Raw genomic sequence first — 20,687 nt, forward strand, 5'->3', positions numbered from 1 at the left:
TCTAAATAATAACAATGATTTCATGATATTCAATAAACAAACAAATCAGTCACATCACTGAATATGATACAAGATGTTAGAACACAGTGAAGTTCAACATATGAGATGACTGTTCAGGCTCTTCAATTGTGTCAGATGATTGATCATTGAATGCAACACTCTGATTGAAAAAAGATTCAGATATTGAAACTTTCTGATATAAAGTGAACTCAGTTGAAATATGTGATTGATTTACTGTTTCAGTTTTATAAGATAATAAAGACAGTCTCAATCACTTGTACACCAATGCTGCAGTCAGTCTGGTGAGTGTATAACAGTTTATTTACTCATCTTGAGAAGCAGTTGAATCACTTAAAAAGAAATTCAGTCTGAGATGATGCTATAGCACAGGCTATTATTACTGTAAGAAATAAACTGGCATATTACTACAGCAAAACTGAACAATCTTTTGCAGAGTACTATACTGTAGCAGCTCTACTAGATCTCTTCTATTGAGTTAATATCTACACTTCTCAAGATTGAACAGAGGAGAAATAAGACTTGTATGTCAAATTAGTCTGAGACTACTACAATATCAACTATCAGAGATTTGAACAAGCAGATGTTCAAGATGTGAAGACAGTGAAATACAATTCTCTAGTAAGTAATGATCTTTGGTAACACTTCATATCTCATAGAACTATAATACTAACTTTGAAACAGAACTTGCATACATTGATTGCAACTGAAAATCAGGCAAAACTACATGCTTGTAAAACTGAATTTAACTGCTATCTTCAAGATAATTCAACAAATTTACACATCAAATCAATTCTAGAGTTATGAAAAATTGTTGAGAGTATATATTCAACTATTGCACTGATAATACATGATATTCTGACAATTTCATTGACAGAGATGGGAATAGAGTGAAAGTTCAACTCAAGTCAAGATATTTGTCACTATCACTGAGAACAATTACAAGAAGAAACAATCAAGAAACTCATGATTATAAAACATGGAATTATCAGACAGTTTAATACCTCTGATCACAGTATATCAGAGAAGTGTAGTTTTCATGAGAAAGTGAAGAATAAACTTACACAAGAATGTATTTAGTTGTTTCATGAGTGTTATCAATAATTGTTATCAAATTCTGATTATATAAGCAATCACTGAATGAACTGAATGAGACTGATTTTGATCTTCAGTTTCAGTCTCATTCTGATTTTAGAAGAATGATCATCTTTCACAGTTTATCCTGAGAAATTACTCTCATTTCACTGTTCTTGAATTAAATCTGGTCATTTTTCATGCCATTTCTCTCAGAAATGGTCCATTTTCAGATTTTTTTGAGGCTTGGTCCTGGTGGGACTCACGCCAAGAAATGTATAAGACCAGACCAAATGGGACTAAATGTGAAATTCATGGTCCCGCCGGCCAGTCTACTTACAGCAGAAATCAATTCTACAGAAATAAAGAATTGAAGAGACTTAAATAACCTCTTATAAAGAGAGAGCTGAATTTATATATCTATGAATAAGTTTCTATATATAGAACTTATTAAAAGATATTATGACTCTTCTCTAGTAAGTTATTTTACAGATACTAAAACTTATAAGTTGCTTATAAGAAAAAACTTCTAGCTGAAGATATGAGAACTTGTGAAAAAGATAGTGAATTCTTATACTGTTTATCAGAGTTTGTAGATAGTATAGTTCAGATTATATAAAGAACTTACTTCTCTACTTATCTCATAGAAATCTTGAAAATAGTTAGAAATAAATACTCTTGTAAGCTTCTCTGAAAGCAGGAACATATATAATACCTGCTTTGATAGTGTACTGATGATAGTAGATTACTTTATTAAGATAGCACACTTTATACTCATCTATAAGAACTTAAAGTTAAAGAATTTAACTCATATCTTTATCTGTGATATAATTCAGTTGTATAAATTATCTATAAACATTATCTTAGATAAAGAATTAATCTTTACAGAGAAGTTCTGATCTGATCTAATAACTATACTGAAGATCTCATAAGATCTAAGTATAACTTTTTATTAACAGACAGATGATCAGATAGAATATCTGATAAGTATATTAAAATAGTATCTGTGATACTTTGTCAATTATAATCAGAATAACTGAGTGTATTAATTACTACTTACAGAGTTTATATACAATAACTCAAAGTATGTCAGTATAGATAAAACTCTCTTTGAGATGCTTACTGAGACTTATCTGTAAATAATCTTGATAAATCTGTAAGAGTACACTATAGAGTGTGATAATGCTTATAAACAGGCTGAGAGAATTCAGAATATCTGAGAGAAAGTCTGTAAATTCTTGAGAAAGACTTAAAAGTATTAGAAGAGATACTATAACTTTAAGTATATTATAAAGAGTTTTAAAGAAAGATAATAGAGTCTGACTGAGTCTAGAAAATATTATCATATAAAGATCTAGTAAAGAAGCTGAAATCTCTTACAGATAGAGTCTTGTAAGATTATAGAAAAAAGTTAGCTCACAGTTCTACAGATTAGAACTATTATCTGAGGTTGTAGATATATAATATTTTTCATATCTCTTTACTCTGTAATATAAGGAAATTCTCAGAAGAGAATTCTGTGACTTATCACTCTATTTATAAAGTACTAAAGAGTGAAAGAGAATATCAGATTAAAGAAATTATTGACTTAGAGAAGTGAGATTATAAGCTCTGATTTAAGATTCAGTGACAAGAGTATTCTCATAAAGTAGATAAGTTCACTTAAGAATTATCTGAGTAGATAAGATATCTGCAGAAGCTGAGATATAACTTCTATACTATGAATTCTGATAAGTCAGAATGATATAGTCTTTACTAAGAACCTAGTTATAATAAAGATATTAACACTGTCATTTGCAAACTCTAGTCTATAAGATAATGAGTTTCTACTGAGATGAAGAGTCTGCAGTGTATATAAAGAAAAGAAGAAATCATGTTCTCATTAAAGCTAAAAAATAAAGAAAATAAAAACAGAGCTGTGAACACAATTTAGAGACTAATAAAGAAAAAACAAAGAAAACTCATACTTACATTCTTAATATCTGTAACACTTAATTCTCTTACAACTATTAATTTCTCTCTTCAAAGAAACAGAGAGTATTATATCTGTGATACAGACAATTGTTACATTTAATATAAAGACTATTAGAAATGCACAGACTTCAGAGAAGCTGAATATCAGAATGTATACAGTTATAGTAGAGTCTTAACAGCTAATCATCTGTGTATATAATTAGATATCTCTTATGAAGCTGTGTCTGCTCTCTCAGTTGTGCTGAAGTATTCAGCTCAGAAATAATTAAGATATAAAGAGAAAGCTCATCTGTTTAGATTAACTTCTGTTATAAATTCATAACATTTATATTATCTTAATTACCTGAATTTTAAAGATATCTAAGAACTTATCTTTCATTGACAATGAGATTGCAGAAATGCACTGTGATATAAGAACTGTTAATAGAGAATCTAGACATATTTATATATACCTGGTCAGAGATTGTATAGATAGAAGAGAGATGATTATAGATCTACAGAGCTGCAGAGAGCACTAACAGTACTGACAGCTTTGCAGAAACTATTAGCTAGAGTCTATAAGAAATTACTTACAGAGAGACTTATAGCAAAGAGTGAGACTACACTGCTTTTTAGTTAGAGACTGGTCTGAAAGAGATACAGAGTTGATCACTGATCTGAAGATCAGATGCAGTGACAGAGGTGAGAGAAGTGAAGATACTGTTATAAGTAAAGATGTCTCTGTCTCATCAGCTGATAAAAAGTGACTAGAGAAGTCATGAAGATGCTCATGAGAAGCTCAGCAGCAGTCAGACATTGTTTACAAAAATATTAAAATTGAAATTTTTTTTTATTCTTGAGAAGTTCTTGAATTAATATACAGATATTGTTAGAAACACACTCTCTCTGTTATCTGAGTGAAAACACTTTACAGATGAATAAAGATACTCACAGTTTGTGAGAATGAGAGCTGTTACAGAAAAAGAAAAAAGAAGATAAGATTTCACAGACAGATCTGAGATATTTATACTACTCTAGAGAGATTTGTTTACACTGTAAGTAATTTTATGAAACAGTCAGATCACTCTAGTAAATAAAGAGTGATTATAAACTGCAGATCTGAATCTTTCTATATAACTATAAAGAGTGATTACAGGCTGCAGATATCTTGATTCTACAATTTTACAGTGTTAAAGAATGATGATTTGTGAGAATAAGTGAAAGATTAACTTGCGAATGCTTCTCTTTAATAAGAGTAATCTTATAAAGAGTGATTTACCTGCAAAATAGATCTGTGTGATGATTATATAAGAATCTTGTAAAAATGATTGAGAGTTAACTGAAACTTGTCTGTATAAAAGATATGAGATGAATCTGTGTAATAGTCAGAGAAGAATCTGTAGATTACAAAGAATCTTACAGAATAAGAAACTGAGTAACAGACTCTTTTCTCTTTTTAGTAATAAGAGATTTTTCCTCACTGAGGTTTTTTTTATAGATATGAAGAGTTTTTAGTGAGTATTATTACAATGCTAAGTCTGATTCTATGAAATCACTCAGTGAAAGACTTTGTAAATGAAGTCTTAGAGAGAGAGAGATATGTAAGAAATCTCACTTCTCACAGATTCTTTATCTTTATTCTCATCTCTTATATAATTAATAGAGTTAGCAGCTCTTGACTACATATAACTATATAGACTGAAGTTCGTGACTACTATTCACAACTCAGCTTGAATGCTATTATATATTTGATCTCTACATTTTATCTTTCTACCGCGAATACTTCTAGTAGTTAACAGTACATATCACACCAAGCTGCAAACATCTGAATAATCGCCTGCGAGCACTTATTCTTACACTTAATACAGCTGAGAGTATGATAATACTCTTCTCTTTAAGAGCATAGTCTTAATACTCTTAAGATTACTGAATTAGAAGTTATCTTTGTTTTATAGTAATAGTTACTAACTGATTAACAGTGCATATACTGCAGTACAAAGAAATAGATGAGTTTTCTCTACTGACTGTGTAGATCTTTCTTTCTCATCTCTGTTCAAACTAAATACATGATAAATGAGTTTCTTATATATTAATTTGAAATGTGAAAAACATAGTTAATAAGTAGCTTGCAGATCTCTTATCATATTCTGTCCTGTATATGAAATTCTCTGCAAAAGTAGTGTGTTTTTAGAGACAAAGTTAACAGTAGTGATAGAATTTTTCTGAAAAGATTCTCTCTTTCTGTGAAACATTTTTCTCTTTCTCTCTCTTATCTGCAATAGTAAGTGCATGAGAGTATCATTCTTGAGAGATAATAAGAGACTTATTCTGATGTTTTCTAGTAAGTAATAAATGTCTTTATGATGCAGCTGCAGTCTTCGTAACTGTTAAGAAAGCCAGGTTAAAGGCAGAGATAGTAATATTAATCAGCTATAGAGTACTACTCTATATCACATCTTCTTCTTCTTCTGCATCTCTTACAGCGCGGCAGTAGTAGCTGTATCTTGCAGTGAGATGTCATTTCTTCTGCTGATCAGTCATCTGTATTCAGTCTATCTCTATCTTTCTCATCACTGTTGTAATACTGCTCTCTCTCTCAGTCAACACAGTGATATATACCCTCATGTAGTTATTAAAGAGAATCTCAGAGAGAGCTTGATTTCAGAAACAGTAGTTCTGAGAAGCTCAATCTGTAGTTTCTCTTCTGTAATATATCTGAGCTCTGCTTAAAATACTGCTGAGTTAAGTTCACAGAGTCTCACAGTTTCTTTATCTTCTCTCTGTGAGAAGGCTCTGATATAGTCTCTGACTAACACTACTACTTATCTACACTGTGTTAAGCAGTTGAAGAAAGAGAGAATTTTATATATCCATCTCTTCTCTCACTTCTGTTATTTCTGTTATACTTATAATAATAACTTCTGTCTTTCTGTAAGTATTATCTACTCTATAAGAAGATGTTATATCAGTTCTGATAAGAAGCTTAGATGTCTAAGTAGTACAGAGTAAGAGTCTTAAAGCTTCAAGTATTAATAAGTTCTATCAAGACTGAGAAGATCTCTCTTACTTATCTGCAGAAGAAGATGAAAGCATGAGTCTTTGAGATGAAAAAACATCTCAGAATGACTGATCTCAAGAAGAAGAGATTAATCAGTATTACTGTTAAAAGTATTACAGAGATTAATCACTAATTAAAGAGAATCTCACTTCAATTAAAGCAGATAACTGAGATACTTTATAAATTAATAAGTTAATACTTTAAGTATCTTTTATACTCTTCTACAGTATGCTTCTCTGCAGTACTGCAGTGTTAACTTCTCAGTAGATAAAAATGTCTATACTGAAGACTTTAACAGTGAAGAATGAGTTTAATAAGAGTGAGATTATTAGTAAGTAGATTCTGATTCTCTTTTTTACTTTTTCTACAGACTGTAACTCTATTAGAATAGCAGCAGTCTGTAGATTAATAATATTAATCTTATTAATTTCAAATATTTCTTTCTTTTCTTATTAACTGCTTCAGAAATTTTACACTTGTATAGTCTTATTAAACTTTTAAAAACTCTTTAAGAGAAAATAAAAGAAGAGTGTTACAGAGTTTATAAAATACTAGCTTATTACTGTAAAATTATCTTTAAAAAGCTCTTTGAGAAAAATAAGATTATTATTATTATTATTATTCAATTATAGATGTATACAGTCAGAGACTATAATATCTATCTAAGAAGCTTTAGATCTCAGAGTTTTTCCTATATCTATAGAGTTAACTATTATACATTTATCAATTTCAGATACATAAAATCAGAAAATTTCAGCTCAGAATATAAAAACTGTTTATAAATTACAGTATTTCAACACTTTCTGATACTTTGAAATTATTTGAAAATATCATGACAAAGAAAAAAAGAACATAGTCTTAAAGATAGATATATTAAATAGATAGATAAAAAAGAATAGAAAGAAATAAGTACAGTAAAAAGAGATTTATAGAATAAGATCTCTGCAGTTTATATCTTAAGCTATATATATATTTTAACACTCTATATAACTGACTGCTGTCTCTGTTCTCTCAGACCTGCTTCAGAGATTATCATTCTCTTTAAAGAGTCATCACTCAGCTAGCTTCTATAACTAGCTTACTTATAAGTGAGATTCTTACTAAGAATAATATCAGAGCTACTTAATTCTAGTTAAGTCTCTAATCTTTCAGCTATCAATCTCAGTATTTCAGTCTATCAATTGACTGTCACAGTCTTACTTACACTAATTATCTATTAAGAGTGTCTAGGTCTTATCTTATCTAGATTCTTACTAGGCTCAGAGTGTTCTAATCAGATAGTTTTTAAATATCAATTTCTTAGAAGTGAGTGTCTAGAGTAAGAGAGATGAGACCTGATCAGTTAAGCTTAACAATAATTCACTATTCTGTGAGTATTCTAGACCTTAATTACTCTAGTACTGATCTAACTTAAAGTATCTGAGAGACTGTTAACTTTAAAATCAGTGAGAATTAGTGTCTGAAAACCTCTGAAATGAATATCTTAAGCTTGATAATGATTCACTATAGTGTATTCAGAGACTCTCAGCACTGTTTTATAACTTAACAGTAAAAGCTGTGATTAAGATGACTCTTGCAGAGTTTGAACCTGCTCTCTCTTGACATTCATTCCTCGGAGAGAAGGCCGCTAATTGAGGCTTCATAGTAGCGTAGTTAATCACTACGCCACCGGGCCGAGAAAAATAAGAAGTTTTAAGCAGTATTTCTTACTCAATGTCTCTGACATGTAACAGAGCAGTCTTTACTAGTTATCTTATAGCTTACAATCTCTTTCTCAGTATTTTTCAAATACTCAAGTGATTTTCATGAATTCTCTGATAATGAATAATTTTCTTATTTAATAAGATATTGAAGCTTACTGTTAAACTGACCGTGTGACTGTGTCTGGGACCAGGATCAAACTTTACAGTTGTCACATTGCCTAAAAGCATTACTTCTGATCATGATTTGTGTTCATCACATTGATTCTAAATCACATTATTTCAAATATTAAAGATTTCAGATTCACTTTTCAAATAAAAATCTAGTCTCAGATAAAGAATATATTTGAATTCTTAGTCACATTTTCATTCTGATCTTATTATTGAGAATGACATTAAATGAGATTATGAAATCACTTCTCACTTACATAATATCATAACATAGTGCTCATTTGTTAAAAATTCAATAGAGAGTATTATCAAATATCATTACTTTTCTGAACACAGATCATAATTCATATAATTTTAATTATGAAAAAAATATAAAATATAAAAAAAAAAACAAAAAACAAAAAACAAAACAAAAACAAGAAAAAATCAGAATGAATGAAAAAAAAAAAGAAAAGAAAAAGAAAAAAATAAAAAATAAAAACAAAAAAAATCAAGATCACAGAGCTGTAGTACTCTTAAAATACTCACTTCTCAGAGTCTTTGCAATGTTTATCACTAACTGTGTATCTCTCACAGTGAGAGTAACACAGTCATGATAAGTCATTATCTTAACATTATCTAACAAATAATCAGTATATATCTGTATAAATGTGAATATTTAGAAAACATACACTTAAAAAGTGTGGTCAGGGTGAACTCTGCTGTCACTTGAATAACATTAAGAGCAGAACACTGAAATCAATGATTCTTCTCATTGATTTCATAGACAAGGTGAGTGAAGATGATCTTGGAAAATATAAGATTCTCTGACTTCTGATAAAAACAGATCTCACAGAGAGACTCTATTTTCATGATATCAGAGACTGAGTATTATTAAAAAGCATTACTTCCATGCAATACACATGCACTTACTACAATGATTCACTCTCTGCACATGTAACTGAGGGTTGCAGCTTTCTCACGCTGCACAGCTCTCTCTGAAATGCTGGTGCTGGTTTGTAACTCACACAGTCTCTCAGTTCAGCACACACTGTATGTATACAGCTCTGCATGCTGAGACTGTGTTAGTCATTATGGCCTGGCGTGGTACTCACTTTTCGCGGGCCATGTTTTGTTTGAAGAAGGAGAAAGAAGACATGACTGTGATTTTATTGAGAGAAGATGAATAATTAGTAATATTGAATATAATTTGATTCTTCTGCATTTAAAATTTGATTAGTCTATACTCTTCAATTTGAGAGTTTCTAGAAGTGTTTTAATAGTTTTCATATCAGCTTGAATTTAGTGATGAGTTGAAGAAGAAGAGAAAAGAGAGAAGAAAGAAATGAGAATAACTTATCTTTATAATATAAAAACAGAGAATCACTGTAATCATTCTTTCTAGTAACAAAGATCTGTTTTCTGCATGTATCTCTGATATAGATTATATGATAACTGTATACAAAGAATATTAACACTGCATGCATTAAATGAAGATAATGTTGCTATGCAACACTGTAGCTGTTTTCATATATCTTTGAAAGCTGTTAATATTTTCTTTATCTCTTTATATTTGATAAGTCAGTAATATATTCCAATGCACTCTCTCTTTCATCATCATCATCATCATCATCATTATCATCATCATCATCATTATTATCATTATCATTATCATCATCATCACTATCATTATCATTATTATTATTATCATCATTATCATCATTATTATATCATTTCTGGCCGCCTCTTCTGCCTTCACCTCGCTTCAATGCTCACTGAAATTAATCATGTCATTCTTCTTCAAATATTCTGCAGTTCTGCAGACCACCAAGGCATGTGAGCACTGTCATAGATTGAAGAGAGAGAAGAAGAAGGTGTTCAAGTGAGAAAAGACTGATCACAAGACATGTTATGATGTCTTGAAGAGGCTCTGTAAGAGAGTAGAATGATAATAATTTTAAGTAATACTTCTGATAGATTTAGACTGAACTAAGTATAGAAATAATGCAGATGTCATCACCTGTGAGAGATTGAAGAAGAAGACAGTGAAGAGTCTTATACAGCAGTGATGAGATCAGAAGAAGTCTCAAGAATGATTTGAGTCTAAGATGAAGAGAGAGAGAGAGAAGAAGAGTGTTACTATAAATAAGCAGTGATAGAAGAAGATTAAGAGAGTATTAAAGTGAGAGACAAAGAAGTCAAAACTGATAAGTTTTTTATTTATTGAGAGATAATGATTTTTGATAATACTTCTGTTCTCTAATTGATTAGCAGGAGCTGACAGAGAAGAAGGGAATTGAGACCTTGTTCAGATCTTAAATGCACTCCATGATTCAGAATATTGAGAAGACAGTCCTGCTCTCTGAGCATGTCAATCTACTTGCTGCTGAGGTGGAACCTGAGACAGTAGACCAGGAAATGCAGGATTTTGAGATGCAGGTTGACCTGGCTGAGAGAGAGCAGCAGGAATCCTTCTCTGAGAAGACAGTGAAGAGAGATTTTGAGATGATTATCACCTTAGATGAGAAGGAGAAGAAGAAGAAGAAGAAGAAGAAGAAGAAGAAGAATGAGAAGTGAATTGTGAAGAATAATAAGAAGAATGAGAAAGAGAAGAAGTAGATTTTTTTCTTTTTATATTAGTTAGTTATAAGTTTAAGTTTTTAATTATTAATAATTAAAATTGATTTTGAGTTTTCAAAAATTATTGTACAAGTTGTAATCAAGTCAGGAATGATATATATATATATATATATTTAACTATCATGATTCACAAATCACTATAATGTATAAGTATCAACATTTTTTCAACATTGATATTCATAATATTAATATATTTTTAATGATATTATCTGATAATGCAATTTGATAACACTCTCTTTCACAATATTAATATATTTCAAGAAATATGACAGAGATTAATCAAGATTGTTTATTTACTTTTATACATCAATGATATTCAATCTGAGTTAGTACTAAAATTATAACTAAGCTAAGAAACAAGATTATTTTCTCTTATATTAATTCTTCTTGCACACATCAGTGATCAGTTATTGAAAATAAATTGTCATCTTTTACAAATTATTATCATGTCTTCTGAATTCACTTCTTTCACTTCTTTTATTTCTATTGAAGATTCACAAACTCTTCAAGAAATCACTGTAAATTACAAAGTCTACATTATTTACAATTCAACACAGAATGCTCTCTTTCAATCATGATAAATGATCACTTCATTCTTCACATCTGATTCCAGATCATGAAATTTATGAAAAACTCAACACAAATACTGAGATGATCTATGAAATAATTATCAACAGATTATATTGCAGATTACTGAAGAGTTATCTCTCTGCTATAATCACTGTAACTTCATTCAGAAACATTCATTATAAACTGGTCATGACTCTGAAGAAATTTCCCAACATCTGAAGTCATCAGAATGCAGACAATAAAAGAAAAATAATCAGAAAATTACTACTGAGCTGATAAGTTGCTCTATCAGATAACAATTTTTGATAACACTAACTTTCTAATTTGAAGAAAATCATGTGAAAATGATCATATATTAGTACTCTGATTTCACAACTCTCACCTGATAACTTCTGTGAATAATTACTTCATATATGTATATCTCTGAATCTTTCTCTTTAAGCAATTGAAAACCCTGAATTCTGAACACTTCTTCAAATACTTAATTCAAATCTTCATATTCCACATCAATTCTGTCTTCAGTCCAACCTTGAGACACACTACAAAGTCAATATGCAACATCTAGAATCAGAGTTGAAGAATCATTGAAGAGTGTCTCTCACAGTGAATGCATGAACTAGTACAAACAATCTTATATTTATGAGAGTTATATGTTATTATATTGATGAGAACTGGACTTATTAAGAGACATTAATTAGATTTAAATCATTGATCAGTAGTCATACTGAGAATTATATAACAGAGATATTAATGACTGTGATTAAAAATGACTATTGAGATATTAGTCTCAGTCTTCTTACAATTACAACTGACAATGCTGTGAATAACTACACTATGATGAAGAGCTTAGAGCAAAAATTGGCTTTGTATTTCTGAAATGATAAACAAGGTCATATTCTCTGCATTGCTCATGTGGTTCAACTTGTGATACAAACACTGATAAAGAATCTTAACATTGAGATGAAGAATAATGAGATGACTGGTTCTTGGAATGAGAATGAGATGAAAGTGATTACTCAAGTAACTTTTATATCTACTTTATAAAAGATAATGTTTTTTAACAATACTTTTTAATATTGCTTTTTGATAATGCTTTTTGATAATGCTACTGTTATTTTTGAATAGATTGACTAATAATTTAAATATCACAGATTCAAAACATTGCTAATGCAATTTGTACCTTCTCTAAATAACAATAATGATTTCATGATATTCAACAAATAAACAAATCAGTCACATCACTGAATATGATACAGAATGTTAGAATATGATGAAGTTTAACATATGAGATGACTATTCAGACTCTTCAATTGCATCAGATGATTGATCATTGAATGCAACACTCTGATTAAGAAAAGATTCAGATATTGAAACTTTCTGATATGAAGTGAACTCAGTTGAAATATATGATTGATTTACTGTTTCAGTTTTATAAGATAACAAAGACAGTCTCAATCACTTGTACACCAATGCTGCAGTCAGCCTGGTGAGTGTATAACAGTTTATTTACTCATCTTGAGAAGCAGTTGAATCACTCAAAAAGAAATTCAGTCTGGGATGATGCTATAGCACAGGCTATTATTGCTGTAAGAGATAAACTGGCATATTACTACAGCAAAACTGAACAATCTTTTGCAGAGTACTATACTGTAGCAGCTCTACTAGATTTCTTCTGTCAAGTTAACATCTACACTTCTCAAGATTAAATAGAGGAGGAATGAGACTTGTATGTCAAATTAGCCTGAGACTACTACAATGCCAACTATCAGAGATTTGAATGAGCAGATGTTCAAGATGTGAAGACAGTGAAATACAATTCCCTAGTAAGTAACAATCTTTGATAATACTTCATATCTTATAGAACTATAATACTAACTTTGAAACAGGACTTGCATACATTGATTGCAACTGAAAATCAGGCAAAACTACATGCTTATAAAACTGAATTTGACTGCTATCTTCAAGATGATCTGACAAATTTACATGCTAAATCAATTCTAGAGTTATGAAAAATTGTTAAGAGTATATATTCAACTGTTGCACTGATGGCATGTGATATTCTGACAATTTCATTGACAGGGGTGAAAATGAAGTGAAAGTTCAACTCAAGTTGAGATATTTATCACTATCACTGAGAACAATTACAAGAAGAAACAATCAAGAAACTCATGATTGTAAAACATGAAATTATCAGATAGTTTAATACCTCTGATCACAGTATATCAGAGAAGTGTAGTTTTCATGAAAAAGTGAAGAATAAACTTACACAAGAATGTATTTAGTTGTTTCATGAGTGTTATCAATAATTGTTATCAAATTCTGATTATATAAGCAATCACTGAATGAACTGAATGAGACTGATTTTGATCTTCAGTCTCAGTCTCATTCTGATTTTAGAAGAATGATCATCTTTCACAGTTTATTCTGAGAAATTACTCTCATTTCACTGTTCTTGAATTAAATCTGGTCATTTTTCATGTCATTTCTCTCAGAAATGGTTCATTTTCAGATTTTTTTAAGGCTTGGTCCTGGTGGGACTCACGCCAAGAAATGTATGAGACCAGACCAAATGGAACTAAATGTGAAATTCATGGTCCCGCCGGCCAGTCTACTTACTGTAATATATTCACTTGTTTAATATTTTCTTTATAAGATATTCAGTATCACTCTTAATCTTAATATTATTCAGCTAAGATAGCTCTGTCTCAGAGTGTTACTTATAGAGTTTTGAATAGAAAATGTGAAAAACAGAATGAATTGATTTCAATTCTGAGAGTAATTGTCACGCTCTCAGCCGCGTCAAGGCTCTGCTGCGGTTTCACACGGCTCATTACTTTCATATGGATGATTTCATGCTGTCTGAACCGGTTTTCAATCACTCTATAACATTATTCAGATATATTATAGAAAGATCTGATTGATGAATATAAGAACTTCACTTCTATATAAGGTCAGTAGATTACTCTTTCTTAGCAGTGAGATGCTACTGAGATATCACTTCAGCTATTCTCACTTATAGAATGAGAGAAGAGTATTCACTCATTATCTATATAAAATAGCTAGATACTGACTCATCATTAAAGAAGTCAGTGATTTGTTTTTCTTCTACTGAAATATATACAAGAGTTACTATGTTTCTCATATAATCTTCTTAGTATACTAAGTATTATATCTGTGATATTCTTACAATAACTCTGTAGTCTACAAGCTTACTATTCAAGCAAGATAGTCAAGCTCACTTATACAGCTTCTTAAATAACTATCTCTATATAATACTGCTGACTAGTCATTACTTCAGTTCTGTTATATTACAATTCAAATCACTTGATCTGATTACAAGTTTGAATCAGTCAAGCTCTATTAATAAACTGATATAATCTTATACATCTGTGCTGAGACTGATCTGATCTCACTCTCTGAGAGAAACTCTACATCATTTTCTAGAGTGTATATATCTCTACTTTAGCAGAAATCTGAGATTTCTGAATTCACTGTATACTTTAATATGAGTTCTTCAATCACTCTGTTATCATCACAGTCTCTACACACCTATGTCTATTATGAAGATAGAGAGATTAAGATCAGAGATTCTCTGAGATATAAAAGAAATATATTGTCTGAATTTCACAGCTTTATCTGTATTCTTGAACAGAAATTTCACCTTAATTCAAGCCAGTATAATACTTATGAGATACAAGTAATATACACTGTCAATCTTCTTAAAGACATCTTTGTGACTACTTGAGTTATTAAGAAGAGAGAGCTTGAGTATACTGATACTGTAATAACTTAAGAAGAATTTAAGAACTTTCTACTAAATTAAATTAGAGATTACTACAACTGCAGCTTCACAGCAGTATACTAGTTCAACTTATTATATTAATAAGATAATGAGAATTCTTCTAATTTCAATGCAAGATTTAAAGAATATTAAGAGAAATTAACTGATGATTTGAATCAATTAAAGACACAGCTTTATCTTATAAAGCTGACTTACAGAGTGCAGACAATGATATCATAGTATCAGAGTTCATTAATTAATTACACTGAGCTTATTAACCTGACTTCTCAGATTTATTTGAATAATTAATTCTCTGAGAAAAAGATCAATAGGATCTCTTCTAAGTAATTAATAACAGAATCTAAATAACACTGTGACAGCTTCAGTGTGAAGAAAGTAAAGAAGAATTTCAAGTATTCTGATTCTTCACTCACTGTGAAGAAATACTAAAAAAGATTTAATAAAGATCTCTATTTTAACTGTAAAGCTGATGATCACTATATCAGTAATTATAAGAAGCTGAAGAAAGAAAGAAACTGAGAAGATATCTTCTCAAAGTTAATTTCTCTTCTGACAAATATATTTGTAGAAGATAAAGAAGAGAAAGAAATAAAGAATTAATAATTTTCATATCACTGAGTTCATGTTATAATTATAATATATACTTCAAATGAGAAGATATCAGTGAGATATCTATACTAACTTCATATTCTATTTCTTTTCTTTGATAAAGAATTGAAAGAAGATAGATCTGTGAGATCATATAAAATTTACTGATGAAAAAAAATATCACTGTTTTAGTATAATTTAAGTAAAGTGTGTGATCACAGACTCAGAAGAAATCTTTAAGAAGAGTAGTCTACTTCTTTATACAGTTAACATCATAGATGAGAATGTCATTCTAGATCTTCTATAATTGAGAGAAAACAATTCTCTCATTGACTGAATTACTCAGATGTGACAGTACTGTCTTACTAATGAAGAGACAGTAATAGAGAAATCTGAAGAGTTTCATTGAAAGAATCTTGAGAAAAAGATAGAGTTAATATACTATATAGTAAATGACTGAGACTTGAGAATAGATGAAGAAGCTATCACTCTCACTACAAGATTAGCAGTAGTATTTATCATTGAAGACAGATGTATACAATATCTCTTTACAGATTATAAGAATATCTTTTTAAAAAGAGAAGTAGTGAAGTTTTCTGATATTAAGATATAATACAAGATTTATCTTGAAGATGATATAATAGTACTGTACAGATCTCTTTACAACTTATCTGTAAAGAAATTGAATGTTCTGCATAAATATCTTGAAGAAGTGTAATCAAAGAACTGAATATATTTATTAAAGAGTCTGACAGAAGTGTCTATACTCTTTATACTTAAGAAAGACAGTAGACTATATCTATACATAGACTATAGAGACCTCAATAAGATGATGATTAAGAATTACTATTTATTACTGTTAATTAATAAGATGATTAATTGATTATCTGAAGTAAAGATGTTTACAAAGATTGATATATAGAATATCTATTATAGAATCAGAGTTAATGAAGATAATGTTTGAAAAACAGCTTTTTATATCAAGTACAGCAATTTTGAATATCTTGATTTATCTTTTAATCTTTGTAACACTTCAGTCATCTTTCAGACCTAGATAAATGAGACACTGCAGAGTCTTATCAACATCTTCTGCATAGTATATCTGAATGATATTCTAATCTTCTCAAAAACAGAGAAAGAACATGATACTTATGTTCAAGAAGTGTTGAGTAACTTGAGACAGTATTAACTCTATATAAACACTGAAAAATACTCATTCTATATGCAGGAGATTGATTTCTTAGATTATATTATTGAGATGAACAGCATTTCAATGAACAGAAGCTAAGTCTTCATCATTGAGAACTGACTGATGCTGTGAATGTACTGTGAGATGCAGATATTTCTAGAATTTGTGAATTTCTACAGATGATTCATCTATATATATTCACAGATTACTGTCTCTCTTACAGATCTGTTTAAGAGAAGTGTGAAAGATAGAAAAATGAGACTGTTTATTCTCACTCAAGACACTGTGCAGATATTTGCAGAATTAAAACAAGCTTTTACAGATATTATAATACTGAATCATCTTAATTCTGACTTACTCAGTCAGTGTGAGACTGATGTATTCAGAAATGAGATCTATGAAATCTTTTCACAGTTGACATCAGAGATCTTTTAATATTGAAAGAATCAGAGAATAATCATCTCTGAGAATACAGATAATGAAATGTCTGTGAGAGAAGACTTTTTCACAGAGTCTATAAGACACTGTGAATAAAGATTAGTTATCTTCTTCTCTAAGAAGTTATCACTCACACAGAGAAGATATGATACTCATAATCAAGAGATATTAGCAATTATTAAATTCTTTAAGATCTGATAATATTATCTTCAGAGTAGTAAGTACTCAGTGCAAGTTCTTACTAATTATGTAAATCTGCATTACTTCTTGATAATAAAGAGCTTGACAGAATATCAAGCTAGATGAGCAGAGCTGCTTTTGAAGTATAATTTCTATATTCAATACTGTTCAGATTGACTTAACTCTGCTGATATACTGTCTAAATAACTCAATTATAATATTATTAATACAGAGAAGAATTCTATAAAAGAATCTCTGTCATCACTGCAGAAGAAGCTAACTGCAGAGAATTAAGATTCTCTAAAGCTTGAGAACAGCACTGATAAGACAGCTATACAACTCAGTATAGAAGATGAAAGAAAACCTGAATCTCTGCAGAGAACTGACACTGATAATTATAAGCTTTTCATGTTATATCTTACAATCATTGAATTAATAAAGAATAAAACAGTCTACAATCTTTCAATCTGACTACTTTTAAAATTCATTGATAAGTTATAAAAGAGAGATATCTCTACTGTAGCTTGAATTTAGAAGTTGAAGAAGAAAGAATCTGATTTAAACTTAAAAGAGACAGACTCTGAGTGAGACAATACTGCTAAGAAATCAAGTCACTGATAATTAGAAGAATGTGAACTTCTACTGCTGAATGATTCAGTCTTTATCTCTCATAGCAGAGTGATATATCAGAAGTTATTAAGAATTCATTATAATAATTCTTATATAAGACACTTCAGATTAGAGAAGACTGAGAAGCTTTTAAAATATAAATATATTTAAGACAAGCTTTGAACAGATATCAAAGAGTATATTAAGACTTATAATATCTATTAAAGAATAAAGATTCTGTGATATAAGTAATTCAGTGAGTTAATATCACTGTCTGTTTCAAAGAGCTTATAACAGAATCTATTAATGAATTTCATAGTTAATCTGCTAAAGTTGATAAGAGTTAAAGAATATAACTCAATTTTGATCATTATTGATTACTTTATAAAGATGATTAAATATATCTCTATTTATAAAAAGATTAAAGCCTCTGAATTGACTGATCTATTTTTAGATATCATCATTTGTAATCACAGTGCTCTGAAATTATTAATAACAGGTTGAGAATTTCTCTTCATCAGTAAATACTGATTGACTTTTTATTATTATCTTATAATAAGGCATCTTCTCAGTACTGTATTTCATTCACAGACAGATGATCAGACTGAATATCAGAATCAGATACTAGAACAGTATCTTTGAGTATTCTATTTATATTATCAGAATAATTAACTTAAACATCTTCTGATCACTGAATTCATATATAATAATACAAAGAATATAATCTTAAAGATATCTTCTTTCTATACTTATGAAAAATATAATTCTTTGTTATTCAGTGATGTTACAGACAACATTTCAAAGAGAGAGATAGATAGTTAGAATGTTAAATAGATACAGAGAACAGAGTACTTCTCAGTATTAGAAGTAAAAGTAAGATTGAAACTTTTAAATAAAATTCATGAGAAGGTGATGAAAAGTATTCACTATACTCAGAAGTAGCAGATAAAATACTATAATTAAAAACATCTTTCAATGAAGTTTTTAATAGAGAATCAAATACTACTTTCAGTAAAGAATATCAAGACAATGAGACTGTATAAGAAGCTCAGTGAGTGATAACTAGAACCTTTCTCAGTAATAAGAGTGATAAGTAAGCAGATATATAAGTTAAAATTACTTACAGAATTCAAATCAATTCATTCTATTTTTCACATTTTCTATTTGAAGCTCTATAAGTAATATTCTGAGATGAAGCTGTCTCAGCTGAATAATATTGAGATTGAGAGTGATACTGAATATCTTATAAAGAAAATATTAAATAAATGAATATATTATAATAAGCTTTAATATCTTGTAAAATAAGAAGATTATTCATTATCAGAGAATTTATAAGAATCACTTGAGTATTTGAAAAATACTGAGAAAGAGATTGCAAGCTATGAGACAGCTAGTAGAGACTGCTCTGTTATATATCAAAGATGTTGAATAAGAAATGCTGTTTAAGACTTCTTATTTTTCTCAAAGAGTTGTTTAGAGATAATCTCACAGTAATGAGTTAGTATTTTATAAACTCTGTAGCACTCTTCTTCTATTTTCTTCTAAAGAATTTTTAGAAGTTTAATGAGACTACACAAGTGTAAAATTCCTGAAGCAGTTAATAAGAAAAGAAAGAGATATTTAAAATTAATAAAAAAGATTAATATTATCAATCTGTAAGCTGCTGCTATCTTAATGAGACTACAGTCTGCTGAAAAAGTAAAAAGAAAGAATCAGACTCTACTTATCAATAATCACACTCTTATCAAACTCATTCTTCACTGTTAAAGTCTTCAGCACTGATATCTTTATCTGCTGAGAAGTTAGCACTACAGCATCACAGAGAAGCATGCTGTAGAAGAGTATAAGAGATGCTTAAAGTATTAACTTATTAATTTATAAAGCATCTTAGTCATCTGCTTCAATTGAAGTGAGATTCTCTTCAATCAGTGATTGATCTTTATAATGCTTTTAACAGTAGTACTGACTGACTTCTTCTTAAGATCAGTCATTCTGAGATGTTTTTTTATCTCAGAGATTCATACTTTCATCTTCTTTTACAGATAAGCAAGAGAGATCTCTTCAGTCTTAATAAAATTTATCAATACTTAGAGCTCTAAGACTCTTACTCTGTACTGCTTGAGTATCTGAACTTCTTATCAGAGCTGCTATAATGCCTTCTTATAGAGTAGATAATACTTACAGAGAGATAGAAGTTATTATTACAGATATAACAGAAATAACAGAAGTGAAAGAAGAAGTAAGTGTATAAGATTCTCTTCTTCTTCAGCTGCTTAGCACAGTATAAATAAGTGATAATATCAGTCAGAGATTACACTGAAGCCTTCTTACAGAGAGAAGATAAAGAAACTATGAAACTCTGCAGACTCAACTCAGTAGTATTCTGAGCAGAGCTCAAGTATGTTATAGAAGAGAAACTACAGATTGAGCTTCTCAGAGCTGCTGTTTTTAAAATCAAGCTCTTCTCAGAATTCTTTCTGAATGATCACACAGAGTTATATATCACTGTGTTAATTGAGTGAAGAGGCAGTATTACAACAGTGATTAAGAGAGCAGAGAATGAACTGAATGCAGACAAACTGATCAGCAGAAGAGATGACACTTCACTGCAAGGCACAGCTACTATCACCGCGGCTACAAGAGATGCAGAAGAAGGAGAAGATGTGATAATAAGAGTGATGCTCTCATGACTCATTGACACTGCCATCTCTGCCTTCA

General features: G+C 29.9%; 1 protein-coding gene across 1 annotated transcript; it reads left to right on the forward strand.

Annotated features, from left to right (window-relative positions):
- Window positions 1-10,281: 10,281 nt before the first annotated feature.
- BDBG_16165 (uncharacterized protein) lies at window positions 10,282-10,530 on the forward strand (the record flags this gene model as incomplete). The annotated part of the gene is made up of 1 exon (XM_031724168.1): window positions 10,282-10,530. The coding sequence occupies one exon, from the start codon at window positions 10,282-10,284 to the stop codon at window positions 10,528-10,530; it is 249 nt and encodes an 82-aa protein (XP_031575947.1).
- Between the last annotated feature and the right edge of the window lie 10,157 nt (window positions 10,531-20,687).

Source organism: Blastomyces gilchristii (genome assembly GCF_000003855.2).
Source record: "Blastomyces gilchristii SLH14081 genomic scaffold supercont1.1, whole genome shotgun sequence".
Taxonomy (NCBI): Eukaryota; Fungi; Ascomycota; class Eurotiomycetes; order Onygenales; family Ajellomycetaceae; genus Blastomyces; species Blastomyces gilchristii.